The 15,041-nt window shown below is 50.1% G+C and overlaps 1 protein-coding gene across 2 annotated transcripts in view; it reads left to right on the top strand.

The window, feature by feature from the left end:
- The first annotated feature begins 7,854 nt into the window (after positions 1–7,854).
- Positions 7,855–15,041, top strand: part of LOC119628093 (uncharacterized) — a 52,362-nt gene continuing 45,175 nt past the window's right edge. The window contains exons 1-2 of one of the 2 annotated variants that reach the window (XM_073010512.1): positions 7,855–9,829; positions 10,043–10,210. In XM_073010512.1, coding sequence (XP_072866613.1) covers positions 10,074–10,210 — 137 coding nt within the window. In that variant the 5' untranslated portion in view covers positions 7,855–9,829; positions 10,043–10,073. Of the gene's footprint in view, positions 10,211–15,041 lie in introns of both variants that reach the window. The other variant, XM_073010513.1, reaches the window with a different exon arrangement.

Below are 15,041 nucleotides of genomic sequence, written 5' to 3'. Positions count from 1 at the left end.
AACTAATGTACACTCCTACCAACAGTGTAAGAGCGTTCCTATTTCTCCACATCAAGGATCTAGAACTAGAAAATCCCATTACTGGGTATATACCCAAAAGATGATCAGTCATTCTACTATAAAGACACATGCACATGTATGTTTATTGCCGCAATGTTCACAATAGTGAAGATTTGGCACCAACCCAAATCCCCATCAATGATAGACTGGATAAAGAAAATGTGACACATATACACCATAGAATGCAAAAAAGGATGAGTTCGTGTCCTTTGGAGGGACATGGATGAAGCTGGAAAACATTCTCAGCAAACAGGAACAGAAAACCAAACACCACGTGTTCTCATAAGTGGGAGCTGAACAATGAGAATACATGGACACAGGGAGGGGAACATCACACACTGAGCCCTGTTGGGGCCGGGGGGAGGGATCGCATTAGAAATACCTAATGTTGATGACGGGTTGATGGGTGCAGCAAACCACCATGGCACATGTATACCTATTAACGGACCTGCACATTCTGCACATGTACCCCAGAACTTAAAGCATAAAGAAATACAATTTTTAAAAAAACCAGGACTGTGCCACCTCCTGCAAAAACAGACCCCGGTGCCTGTCGCGGCTTCCTGGGCTCCCTCCCTGCCCCTTCGCCCACACCTGCCCTGAAAGAGCTGTCCTGGTTCCTTCAGGATACCGGCTTTGGCGCTCGGGACAACCACACTGGGAACTCCCACAGCGCTAGGTTCTGAGCACTGGCCCCGCTGCCGACGGGCGCCTGCTCCTGCCAGAGACCTGCCCGCTGCCCGCCACCAGTGCGATCCCGGCCAAGGCCAGGTGGCCGATCACATGCAGGCCCCTGCCCAGCGCAAGTAGAAAAGTGGTGCTCAAAGCCTTGGCTCCGCCACTTGGCACTCCGGGCCACCTTTGCGCTGGCCGGTGCGGGCGCCTGTAACCAGCAAGACTGACTTGCCGAGCAGCCGCGGCAGCACCGGATGTCGTCTTTGCTATCCCCAGTGCGCGCTGGGGCCGCGGCTGTAGGGACGGTGGCTCTGGTCGGTGGGGTGCGGCGCTAAGTCCCGCAGCCCCATGCCAGCCCGGGTGTGGCCGACGCGGGCGTGGCACCTCCGGGCAGGGACTCCAGAGCATTCAGCGGCTGCGCGCCCTACTCTGATCACTGTTGGGCCAGGCGGGTGCCGGCTGCTCCGAAGGAGCCAGAAGGGGCAGCGCGAGGCGGCGAGTAGGAGCGGGCGCCGGTCTGCCTTAGGTAGGAGCGGGGCGCGCAGGTGCAGAATGGGGTCAGGACGCGGACGGGAGCCAGACGCCACTGGGCACGGGCAGGAGCATGGCGCGGTAGCAGCCAGACAGGTGGAAGTCGGGCGGGTGCTGGAAAGGCCACCAGTAGCTGGGTCCGTGCACCTCTGCAAGCACAGCCGCTCCTTTCACCACGTGCGCCCTTTCTACTGCACAGCGGGCAGGGAAGCCAGGTGGAGATGCAAGATCTGGTACTCCTGGGGTTTGCCACACAGAGGACTCAGAGAACAACGCCCTCTCCCCAAAACCCCTTCCCCTACCCATGCTCCAGGCTCCCCTGCAGCGCACCCCCAGCTATTTCTCAGAGGCAGAGGCACCGTGGAGCTCGGCCTCTGCATGGTCAAAGGCAGGAGGAGGGGAGGAGCTGGGCAGGGAGCGGGCAGGAGAGCCTTTGTCAGCATCCAGAGCAGTGCAGAGGGTGGGGGTCCCGGAGGCCTGGCCGGGAAGAAAGGTAACCAGTTGTGGGAAAACAAGAGTTAGGGAGGAGGGAGGCAGAGGCGTTGGTCAACAGACACCAGGTGGCTGAGGCGCTCCAGAGGGGTGCGGGAGGGGTGAGGGGCCCGCTCTCACTGTCAGGCCCCGAGCTGGTAAGTTTCAGCTCCCTACCGTTCTCTGGGAGATTTCCCAAGAAAACAACTCCACTGAGACAAATGTAACTTTCTTTAGGCTGGGATGATCAATTTCTATGTTTATTCAAGGAAGCAGGAAACTTCTATGGGAGAATTTGGCCACTTTCAGCTTCATGGGGGAAGTGTGAAGGGAGTGCCTGGGGTGCCCTTCCCCCCGTACACAGGAGAATGTGGGATGTGGTACTGACAGCCTAGGAGAGCCAGCAACATAGAGGAATTGGAGCCCCAAAGAATCCAGTTTTCCCCCAAAGAAATGGTGCCCAGGATCACATTCACCTCTAATAACAAGAAGCCACTAGACCTGTGCTAGGGGGTCCTGGGGTGAACATAGGACCAAGTCTTATACCCAGTGCCTAGGACCCGGTGCTTATACCCAGAGCGTAGGACCCAGGGCTTATACACTATTTACTTTTAGAAGAGATGGAGTTTTTGACCAGGCTGGTCTTGGAACTCCTGACCTCACATGATCCACCCACCTCAGTCTCCCAAAGTGCTGGGATTACAGGCATGAGCCATTGCACCTAGCCATACAGAAGCAAGTTTAAAAATTAAATATTTATTGAATAACAAGCCGAGCTTACGTTTGAGCTGCAACATTGGCAATGCAGATTGTGAACACAGATCACAAAAAGCATGTATAAAATACTACTGGCCCAGAGATCAAAACACTGCTAAGAATTAGGCTAAATAGCTGCTGTTTTTAAGAAAATAAAAAGCCTGAAATCAATATACAAAATTTTAAAAAATGTATTGGCCGGGCGCAGTCGCTCACGCCTGTAATTACAGCACTTTGGGAGGCTAAGATAAAAGGATCACCTGAGGTCGGGAGTTCGAGAGCAGCCTGGCCAACATGGTAAAACTCCATCTCTACTAAAAATAAAAAATTAGCTAGGTGTGGTGACACGCGCCTGTAATCCCAGCTACCCGGGAGGCTGAGGCAGAAGAACTACTTGAACCCGGGAGGAAGAGGTTGCAGTGAGCCGAGATCACGCTCTTGCACTCCAGCCTGGGCAACGGGTGAGAATCCATCTTGGGGAAAAAAAGGTTTTAAACACTACCATACACAGAACAATCTTTGTTATTGACTATATTTAAAAATTATTTGCATAATTATATATTGCAAATGAGTATAATACATGAACTTCCCTTTAAAAGGCAATTCCTTGTTACAATAAGAAACATCACATTTCGGCTGGGCGCTGTGGCTCATGCCTATAATTCCAGCATTTTGGGAAGCCAAGATGGGCAGATCACCTGAGGTCAGGAGTTGGAGACCAGCCTGCCGAATATGACGAAAACCTGTCTCTACTAAAAATACAAAAGTTAGGCATGGTGGCGGAGCCTGTAGTCCCAGCTCTTTAGGGAGGCTGAGGCAGGAGAATCGCTTGAACCTGGGAGGCAGAGGTGCCAGTGAGCTGAGATTCTGCCACTGCACACTGGCCTGGGCAACAAGAGCAAAACTCGGTTTAAAAAAAAAAAACAAAAACCAAAAAACTAATTACATCACATCATCACATTGCAAATATGTCATTTTTGTTGTCAATAAACAGTTAATAGTATTACTACAAATATCAGGAAGGCTACGAAAAATGAAATTTCTTTTTGTCTTCAAAGTGTTTTTTATGCAATGAAGCACTTACTGTGTTGAACAGAATGCAGTACTGGAAACTGTCCTGGGTGTGAGATGCTCTTGAGTGACAAAACTAGGCTTTTCTTTTTTCTTTTCTTTTCTTTTTTTCTTTTTCTTTTTTTTTTTTTTTTTTTTTTTTTTGGAAACAGGGTCTCACTCTCTCACCAGGCTGGAGTGCAGTGGCACAATCTCGGCTCACTGAAACCTCTGTCCCCCAGGTTCAAGTGATTCTCCTGCCTCAGCCTCCCAAGTCGCTGGGACTACAGGTGCCCGTAAGTATGCCCGGCTAATTTTTTTGTATTTTTAGTAGAGACAGGGTTTATCTGCCTCCCAGGTTCACGCCATTCTCCTGCCTCAGCCTCCTGAGTAGCTGGGACTACAGGTACCCGCCACCACACCCGGCTAATTTTTTGTACTTTTAGTAGAGATGGGGTTTCACTATTCACAGGATGGTCTTGATTTCTTGACCTCATGATCCGCCCGCCTCAGCCTCCCAACATGCTGGGATTACAGGTGTGAGCCACCGTGACCGGCCAAGACGGGGTTTCACTGTGTCGGCCAGGATGGTCTCAATCCCTTGACCTCATGATCCACCTGCCTTGGCCTCCCAAAGTGCTGGGATTACAGGCGTGAGCCACCATGCCCGGTCCAAGAGTAGGCTTTTCAAAGACAAAGGATTCAAGCAACGCTCTTACACTAGGATACCATCCTGTGCCACTTAAATGCTGTCTTTCCAGAAAACCATTCAAAACACTAAAAAAAACAGACTTATATGATAAACATACATAAAATGAAAAGACACCAACTGCTATTTGACACTATTGGTAATGTCTGTCATATGTGAAAACACTTTTTATTTTATATTATTTAGAGACAGTTTTGCTCTTGTTGCCCGGGGTGGAGTGCAATGGCGCGATCTCGGCTCACCGCAATCTCCACCTCCCAGGTTCAAGTGATTCTCCTACCTCAGCCTCCCAAGTAGCTGGGATTACAGACATGTGCCACCATGCCTGGTTAATTTTCTGTATTTTTAGTAGAGATGGAGTTTCTCCATGTTGGTCAGGCTGGTCTCGAACTCACAGTCTCCGGTGATCTGCCTACCTCGGCCTCCCATAGTGCTGGGATTACAGGCATGAGCCACCGTGCCTGCCTATGAAAGCACCTTTAAAAAGAGAGCCCCTTTGCTGCTTGGTCACATTCTGTACCTGTGACCCCGAAGCCAGTGATGTCAGTGGCTGCGTGGGCATTGAACGTGTGCACGATTCCTGCAGCTTTCCTGTTGAGCCGGACCATGTTCATCAATGCTTTTCAGTACATTAATTCTACATCATCTTGGATGACTACTAGTTTAATTTTTTTTCATTTTTCAGAAATATCCAGCCACTGGTGCACAGCCATTGCCACTTGTGCCCCCAGAGGATCTTGTCAACTCTAGTAGGTCCCCCTAGCACTGTGTTAGTTGAGCTGTAGTTGTAAGAATCTCACCACACAGGAACTTCTTTCGAAGAAGTTCATTCCCTCATTCCTGTACACATTCACTGAAGCATGCCATGGGCCTTGTGGGTCCTGGCCTGTGACAGACCAGGGAGGCAAGAGTAGAGATGTAGTCCTGGAATACCAGAGTATTCCATGGCCAGAGTAGCTGGCTGCAGTCCTGCCGTCAACCAGCTTCCATTCTAAAGGCTTAATGTCTGCAGCCCAGGGCACCCGCTACCCGGCCTGGCCCAGCATGACCGAGTGGGGAAGGCGAGATGCCCCTTTGGAAGGACTCATCACTGCCCAGTTGTCAGCACCTTCAGGGTCCCCTCAGCTCTCCGATCGAGGTCACCCTCTTCCCTGCTGGCCAGTGACTGAGCAAGTGGTATCAGGGCCTTGTCTGTCTAACAGGGGACTCCTCTGTCAGGCACGTAGATCCAGAGCTCCTCTGCTGGTGCCCTCTGCCCAATCCCCTTCTTCCCCATTTTTTTTTTCTTCTTGAGACAGGGTCTTGCTCTGTTGCCCAGGCTGGAGTGCAGTGGCATGATCATACCTCACTGCAACCTCCAACTCCTGGGCTCAACTGATCCTCACACCTTAGTCTCCCGAGTAGCAGGGAATACAGCCACCATGCCTGGCTTTTTTTTTTTTTTTTCTCGTAGAGACAGAGTTTCACTATTTTGCCCAGGCTGGTCTCAAACTCCTAGCCTCAAGAAATCCTCCCACCTCGGCCTCTGCAAGTGCTAGGATTTACAGGCATGAGCCACTATGCGCAGCTCCCTTCCTCCCCTTTGCTCTCCTAACTCCATCTCAGCACCTGCCCCTGAGGACCAATGCAACAGGGCACTCAGTACATCTGTGAACCTCCCATCAGTTCTGTGGTGGACTAACCCGGGGACAATGGTCACTGTCCCCTCTGGTGCATTCTTTGTCCCTATCAGCCTAGTAAGCTCCAGGGCCTGGCAGCTGGCACAGAGGAGGAGGCTGCACTCCCTGACCTTTCTATGCTGCACCCAGTCCTGTGCCCAACCTGTCCTCAGACCTGCCAGGGCCATGACCAACCTGTCAAAGGTGAGGGAAACTGTGTGACCCAGCTCTAGGAGGAGGTGGAGCAAGCGGAAGGTAGGGGAAGCTGCTGCCCCAGTAGGTTTAGAGGGAGGGTGGGGTGGGGGAGTGGCAAGGCCAGGCAGGTGAGGGTGTGTGGGTGAGATTGTGTGAGTGTCTGGCTCTCCTGGGTGGGGCTGGATGAATGTTTGGGCACAGGCAGCGGCTGTCACATGGCCTGGCTGCGGGTTTGGGACAGAAGCCAGGTAGGTGGGCTGTGTCAGGCACAGCTACAAACTGTGCCAAGGAAGTGGCCAGAGCAGGGGCCCGGGGAAACTCCTGCCTTGGCAGAAGATGCTGGGGACATGGGATGATTTGGGGAGGTCTTCCAAGGCCCATGGTGCTTCATGGAGCCAGGGCCCAGGGCAGGGAGGGCTGTAACCCTGGCTTGCGTGATTGGCTGAGCACAGACAGATGGAAGGGGGTGTGAGCAGCCTGCTAGGTGGATGCCTAAGTGAGGGGGGAATGGGTGACCAGGTGATTGAGACCCCCAAGACCAGGACCCCACTGTCAGGCCTGTGGCTTCCATACACCTGTGGGAAGTGTTCCCCTTTGAGCACTGAGGCCATCAGCTTCAGCTTCACACCCTTTTCCAGACAAAGTCCCTCAGGTAACCTCAAAAGTCATTTGTCCTGGCCTTTCCCGGAGGGGAAAGGAGAGGGCTGCCTGTGGGCAAGTGACCCTCAGCGCTGGTGGAGGGCGCAGCACAGAGACTGCCTGCATGTGGGAGGCCCGCAGCAGACCTTGCCCAGACATCAGCCCTCGTTTGAGGCAAATTGCAAAAGTACTACAATTTAGGCCAGGCACAGGGCCCATGCCTATAATCCTAGCACTTTGGGAGGCCATGGCAGGAGGATCTCTTGAGCCCCAGAGTTTGAACCTGCTGTAAGTTATGACTACACTACGGCACTTCAACCTGGGCAACAGAGGAAGACCCTGTCTCTAAAATAAATAAATAGGCTGGGTGTGGTGGCTCACACCTGTAATCCCAACACTTTGGGAGGCCAAGCCAGGTGGATCACCTGAGTTCAGGAGTTTGAGATCAGCATGACCAATATGGTGAAACTTCGTCTCTATTGAAAACACAAAAATTAGCCAGGCATGGTGGTGCGTGCCTGTAATCCCAGCTACTCAGGAGACTGAAGCAGGAGAATCACTTGAACCCGGGAGGAAGAGGTTGCAGTGAGCAGAGATCGTGCCACTGCACTCCAGCCTGGCCGACAGAGCAAGACTCCACCTCAAAAAAAAAAAAAAAAAAAAAAAAAAGATGGGAAAGCTATGTTCTTAACATTTTTGAAATGATAATTCATACTAAAAAATGTTACCAATACTAATGCACAAAGCATTTTATACGTTTTAGACTATTAATAAAAAATAAGACACTAAAACTGAATTTAAGTATTTGTAACCATGCTTAACATTGCTAACTTTGTATACCTGTGATGTAGCAACTAATTATACAAAAATTTAATAAATGACAAAATAAAATTTTGCAAACAGATTTGTAATAACCAGAAAGAAATCTGTAATTGGCAATTAATGTAACATCATAAAAGTAATTTGTTATGGTCATCTGCTAAATGCTAATTAATGTAAAATCTTAAAAGATTATCTTAATTATGATATCTTAATTTTACTGGTTTCAAATATTATAAATATAATAAGGGGTTTCTAAATTTAAAAGAACGACTAAATTTTTCAGCATTAGTTCATGTTTCTTGTTGTACAATATAAGAACACCTTTCCTGTTAGATCAGGAACCCTCCCTTATTATCCCACTGAAAGGAGAATGCTGGATGGTGCTAGAAAGAAGACAGTCTAACGTCTCCAGAACTGAAGGAATTGTTTTGTGGCTATGCATGGCACTTCCATAACTCAACTGAAAAAAGAGACAAAAACCTAGCGTTTTCTACCTTCAAGCTAGCAAGAAAACACAGCCCAGTTAAGCTGTTTCTTCCACAATGGAGCGGGAGTCTATCCAACAAGAGGCGACCATTCCGCCATGACCTTAGGGTGGAACTGTTCGGAAGTCTGCTAACAATAAGGAGCCAACATAGACACATTCTTTCTCTAGTAAATCTAAAATTCCCTTTTCCCCCAGAGGCACTAGGGTGCCTGAGGGACATGTAGCAAAAGTGACCCCAACCACACCATGCAAACTAGCCAGGAAACCTTTTGTCTTCACAGATCTGAGAGTCCCTGAGAACCCGGAGACAACACAGAGGCAGCAGGACACCAACAGAAGAGTCCCAGCATCAGTTCCTGGCCATAGAAGCCCTCCCGAGCAGCAGGCAGGACAGAACCCCCTTCAGCAATCAGCCCGCCAGAGAAGCCTCTGCCCCTGTGGCCTGAGGATCCACTTCCCCCAGGTGACACCATGGGCAGGTGGGCTGAAGAAGTGCGAAGGTCAAATCAACTGGCCCAGCCAGGATACCTGTTTGATGACACAGGTGATACAGGTCTAAGCCTCCTCTCTTCCACAGGAGGAACTAGGTGGCCCAGAGGCTGTCCAGAGGTGGGGCTCTGCCACAGCAGCCATCTTCCTGAGAGGTTCCCTTTATTCCCCTTGGTGAACTCCCTCCAACACACACCTTACCAGGAAAGCACCCTTTGCCTTGCATGGGAAGGGGATCCTCCTACACCAAAACCCAGCCAAAGAAGCCTTTTGTTCCTTAAGGGATAAGTTATCAAAACGAAAAACAAGCAAAAAGATATACAAATAGTCACCCCCTAAATTCTGTTAAGAATGAGACAGTGCTGCCACTCACTCCTGGCTCAGGCACCAGCAAGAGGAGGGCACCCTCCGGAGACTGCAGAAGAATGGAGAGGACTCCTCCTTGCCCTGGCTGCACCTCCACCATTGTCACTGAGGCCTGCGGTACCAAACAGAACCAGCAGCTTCCTATCTACCCTAGGAAGGGCCAGGCCCCAAAGCGCTCCTACTCCCCAGGTAGTAGACTGTGCTGAGATATGGTTTTTTCTGTACTCATTTTTTGAATTTTTATTATGAAGGAATGTTGAATTTTTTTCAGCATCCACAGAAATGATTTTATGGTTTTTTTTCTTGATTCACTGAATGTGATGTAGCACATTTATTTATTTGTGTTTATTGAATCATCCTCATATTCCTCAGATGAATCCCACCTGATCATGGCAGATGATCTTTTTATTGTCTTGTCAAATGCACTTTTCAAGTATTTTACTGAGGATTTGTTGCATCTATGTTCGTCAGGAATATTTCCCTGTGGTTTTCTTTCTGTGTTGTGTTTTGGTCTGCTTTTTGTACCAAGGTAATGCTGGCCTCATAGAACAAGTTTGGAAGTATTCCTTCCTCTTCATTTTTTGGGGAACTATTTTGAGTAAAATTGGTATTAGCTGTTTTAAAAACATTTGGTTGAATTCAGCAGTAAAACCATGATTCTTGTGTGTTTCTTTGACTGAAGACTTTTTTACTGCTTTAATTGCATTACTCATTATTGGTCTGTTCAGGTTTTTTGTTTTTCTGTCATTCTGTCCACTCCAGCCCAGGGATGCAGGGAAGGCCCCAGAAAGTGACCACACCAGCTGCTGCCCTTCTCCGTGGCCATTGACACATCTGGTTCATCTCAGCATCCCCAGGTGTTACGAGGAGGGCGGCATGTAGCCAGCCCAGGCCTGGGAATGCATCAACACAGGGCCCCTGGTGAGTCCAGAGCTGGGGCTGCAGCTAGAACTTCAGGGCAAGAGAGACCCCATGTCCCTCACTTCCTGGTCCCAATCCTGAGCTTCCAGGAGTGGGGCCAGAGTGGGCACCCGTGAGAGGCTGGTGGCATGGGAGGGCTGTGCATTCTGCTGAAGCACCCTGTCCCCACTGCTGTGCTGTCTGACAGGCCCCTGTCTCTCTTCTTGCTCCCAGGTGATAGCTGTGGTCATGGACATGTTCACCGATGTGGACATCTTCAAGGACCTGCTGGATGCCGGCTTCAAGAGGAAAGCGGTTGTGTACATCATCGCAGACAAGAGTAAAGTCAAGTACTTTCTGCACATGTTTGAGCGGACTCACATGCACCTGGGGCACCTCAAGGTGAGCAGGCTCCTCACTTGCGTATGTGACCGGATGGCAGGGGTCATTCAGTCTATCAAACACTGCGAGTACCCACCTGCTCTGGACGGACTCCTGTGCCAGGCACTCAAAGAGTCCAGTAATCCTAGAGCCTCTGCTTGATTTCCCTGAGGGACGGGATACTCATCATCTCTGATGGGACAAAGATAAGATAAACATTGATGAGGTGCTTGCTGACCAGGTGCTGGAGCTCATGCCAAGTGCTGCATCATATGTTATTTCAGAGCAGCCCATGCCACATTGGTTCCCCGTCTGCTTGCATACCTCTGGTCATAGTGCGCTCACTACATCCTCAGGTAGTTCATGGCCTGTCTGGAGAGCCTCAGTTCCCAGGAAGTCCTTTCTTGGGTTAAGCCAAAACCTGTCTCCTTAGAATGTCCATTTACTGGTTTTAGGATCTGGCTCAGACAGAGGAAGCTCCCCCTCAAGCTGAGGCCAGGGAAGGCTTCCCTGATGTCTGTACAGTTGAAGTAGGTTTGAAGCACAAGAGCAGAGTAGAACCTTTAGGGTGGGGAGAAACCACGGAACAGAGGTGGATCAGAGACGGCTGCCAGTGGGGTCAAAGTGGGCTGCAGGTCCCCAGCACTGCTTTACTGTGTGTCCCTGGGCATTTCACCTCCTCTTTCTGGGCTATACAAGATCTCATTGGTCCAACTGTCTTCTGCCCAGACACCCTGGCATTTGGTGTCTGGCTAATTTTTTTTTATATACGGAGTCTTGCTCTGTCGCCCAGGCTGGAGTGCAGTGGTGCGATCTTGGCTCACTGCAACCTCTGCCTCCTGGGTTCAAGCAATTCTCCTGCCTCAGCCTCCTAAGCAGCTGGGACTACAGGCACACACCACTACGCCCAGCTAATTTTTGTATTTTCAGTAGAGACGGGGGTTCACCATATAGGCCAGGCTGGTCTCGAACTCCTGACCTCGTGATCCACCCGCCTCAGCCTCCCAAAGTACTGGGATTACAGGCGTGAGCCACCATGCCTGGCTAGTGTCTGGCTAATTTTTTTGTGTTTTTAGTAGAGACAGAGTTTCACCATGTTGGGCAGGCTGGTTTTGAACTCCTGACGTCGTGATCCATCCGCCTTGGTCTCCCAAAGTGCTGGGATTATAGGTGTGAGCCACCACGTCCAGCCAATAAAAGCCAGTTTTAAAACTGAAAAAACAGCTTGGAAATTGAGGGCTGCGTTTTAACAGAGAATATTTTCCAACATACATGCAATCTAACGTAGTAGCACTGTACTCCTCACTTTAACAGACTATCTTTTATAATGGATGATTTTGTTTTAAAATGTGAGTAACAGCACACCAGGGGCTGTGACAGCATGATCATTTGTGTTAACATCTCTTTCTAATACTGTAGTACCATGTAAGCTGCATTTGGCTTCTGTGGTTTCACTTACCTACAGGTAATTCTGTCCTGAAAATATTAAATGAAAAGTCCACAGATAAACAATTGACAACTTTTAACTTGCGTGCTGTTCCGAGTAGTGTGATGGGAGCTCCTGTCATCCTTCTCTACTCGGGCCCACCCAGGACGTGAATCATCTCTTTGCCCACAACATCTACCTGCCTACCTTACCCACTTGTTAGTCACTTAGCAGCCCTCTGGGTCATCAGATCCACAATTGAGATATTGCGGTGTTTGTGTTCAAAGAACTCTTGTTTTACTTAAGAATGGCCCCAAAGTGCAAAAGTACAGACGCTGCAGTTCAAAACTGCCAAAGGGAAGCTGTGAAGTGTTCCTTTTGAGTAAAAAGGTAAAAGTTAATCATAGGGCATGTGTGTATAGAAAAAAAGGTAATCTATATTGGATTTAGTACTGTCTGTGGTTTCAGGCATCCACTGAAGATGCTGAAATGTATCCCCGACGGATAAGGAGGACTACTATATTCCGAATAGATTTTACAAGAAGAAAATTAATCATTCACAAAATATTTTAACCTTAGAATTTAAATGAACGTGTAAATTCTCTACAAGTTAAACACAAATATTGTCATAACCTATGGCCACTCTTTCTTATTTTTATGCTATCTAAGTAATGACTGGTATTGATTTGCTGAGGTTCAGATTTTGGATTCTAGTTTTTCTTAAACATGACTCATATTAATAAGAATATGTTCAACTCTGGTGTGCTTTATCAGTCAAAAATACAAATTAATTATGCAGAGAATATTATTTTCTTTTTTGAGATGGATTCTCCCTCTGTCGCCCAGGCTGAAGTGCAGTGGCACAATCTTGACTCACTGCAACCTCCCCCTCCTGGGTTCAAGACATTCCACTGCTTCAGCCTCCTGAGTAGCTGGGATTCAGGCATGCCTCACAAGGCCCGGCTAACTTTTCTATTTTTATAAAATGTAAAACCTGGGACCTGGTATAAGGCCTGGGTGTCCACCCTGGGCTTGATTGTAGCAGGGGCCTGAAGTTCTCCTAGCACCTGGTGTCCACCTGAGGCCTGGGTGTCAACCTGCGACCAGATATCCAGCTGAGGCCTGAGTGTTTCTTGGTGCCTGAGGACTTCCTGGGCCCGGATGTCCACATGGGGCCTAGATGTGCACCTGGGGTCCAATATTCACCAGGAGCCAAGGTATCCACCTGGGGCCTGTGTCCACCCAGGACCTGATGTCCACTTAGAGTCAAGTGTCCACCTGAGACTCTATGTCCACCTGGGGCCTGGGTGTCCTTCAGGGGCCTGGTTTTGGCCTGGGACCTGGGCATTTACCTGGGGCCTCAGTGAACACTTGGGGCCTAATGTCCACTTGGATCTTCGTGTCCAGCTAGGGCCTCATGTCTACCAGGTTCCGAGGTATCCTCCTGAGGCCTGGTGTGTTACTGGGACCTGATTTCTGCCTGGTTTCTACCTGGGGTGGAAACAACAGTATCCACCTGGTTACTGTTGTTTACCTGGGACCTGGTGTCCCCCTGGGGCCTATGTCCACCTTGGACTTGTTGATCCTCTGGGGCCTTGTGTCCACCTGTGTCCTTGGTGTCAGCTTGGTACCTGATGTCCACCTGGGGCCTCCACAGTCACCTGGGGCCTGGTGGCCCCTTGAAGCCTGGAGTCCTGGGTCTTCATGTCAACCTGGGGTATAGGTATCCACCTGGGTCCTGGGTGTCCACTTGGGGCCACATGTCCAGCTCTGGTCTGAGTGTCCCCATGGGGCCTGATACACATCAGGGGTCTAGGCATTGACTTGGCGCCTGGTGTCCATGTGGAGCGTGCCATCCTATGAGGACTGATACTCACATGGGGCCTGGTATCCACTTCGGGCCTATTGTACTCCTGGAGCCTGAGTGTTTACCTGGTGTCTGATACCCCTCCTGTGCCTGCTGCCTGCATAGGGCCTCATGTTCCCCTCGAGCCTGGATGTCCACCTGAGTCCTTGGTATCCTCTGTGGGATGACTGTCCACCTGTGACTTTGTGTCCAGCTGTGGCCTGGGTGTGAGCCTGGTGCTTGATGGACACCTTGAGTCCGTGTGCAACTGGGGCCTTGTGTCTATCTGGGGACTAGTGTCTACTTGGAGCTGATGTCTACATAGGGACTGTGTATTTATCTGGGGTCCGATATCCATCTGGGGCCTAATTTTCACCAGGGGCCTGGTATTCACCAGGGGCCTAGGTATCCACCTGGGGCCTGCTGTCCACCTGGGGCCTCCTATTCACCTTGGCCCTGATACTTACCTGAGGCCTGGACATCCACTTGGAGCCTGGAGTTCAAGTGGCGCCTGGTGTTCCACCAACATGCCTGATGTCCATCTGGGGCCAGGTTTCCACCTGGGGCCTGGTATGTACCTGGGGCCTTGTGTCCACCTGGGGCCTGGTATTTACCTGAGGCCCTGTGTCCACCTGGGGCCTGGTATTTACCTGAGGCATGGGCGTTCACCTGGGGCCTGATGTTTAGCTGGGGCCTGGTGTCCACCCGGGGCCTCCCAGCCAAACTGCAGCCTGATGTCCTCCTGGAGCCTGATGTCCATGCAGGAACTGGAGTCCCTCTGGGACCTGGTGTCCACTTGGGGCCTGGTGTCAACCTGGTGCCTTACGTCCAATGTCCACCATGAGTCCAGTGTCCACTTGGGGTCTGATGTTTTCCTGGGGCCTTTGTGTCCGCTCGGGCCTTATGTTCACCTGGAGGGGATGTGTCCCCATGCACCCACCCTCGTCCTGGGGAGAGTGGGTAGGGCGTTGCTCTATCCCTGCCCCTTGTCATCCAGGAACTGCCCCTCTTGCCCTCATGGTGGGAAGGCGTCATCTTGGCTCAGGCAGGTCTGGGTTTCAAACTGGGGCCTTATATTTACCTGCGGACTGCTGTCCACGTGGGGCCTGATGTCCACGGTAGGTGCTGGGTATTCACCTGGAGCTTCATGTCCACTTGGGGTCAAAGTGTTCAGCTGGGGCCTGATGTTACCTACCATAGGCGTTGCACAGAAGACACACAGACTGGAAAGGAAGAAAGAACGGAAACGTGGGACCTACGTATGCAGTATAAGAAAAGTGAAAATAGCAACCAGGAAAGAACACAAAGAAAGTATGAGAAGGATGGTATGAAGAAGAAACAACCAACCTAGGCCCAGTTTCCTAAGAAACATTGGAAACCACAGTGAAATGAAATGTCAGACGGAATCAAGCCATCTCTGGATTTTCACCTGTGGGTCACTCCGTGTCAGCGGGGACAGGAGTGACTGGGATTCTCCTAGATTGCTGTTAGGCCTAGAAATTGCTAAGGCTGCCCTGAAAACGTCCTACTCACTTTTCAGAAAATCACAACTTGGAAAGTACAGCAAAACCAAAGAAGGC

Source organism: Chlorocebus sabaeus, chromosome 23 (genome assembly GCF_047675955.1).
Source record: "Chlorocebus sabaeus isolate Y175 chromosome 23, mChlSab1.0.hap1, whole genome shotgun sequence".
Taxonomy (NCBI): Eukaryota; Metazoa; Chordata; class Mammalia; order Primates; family Cercopithecidae; genus Chlorocebus; species Chlorocebus sabaeus.
The sequence above is the reverse complement of the archived record's forward strand: the minus strand, read 5'-3'. Positions and strand labels throughout refer to the sequence as shown.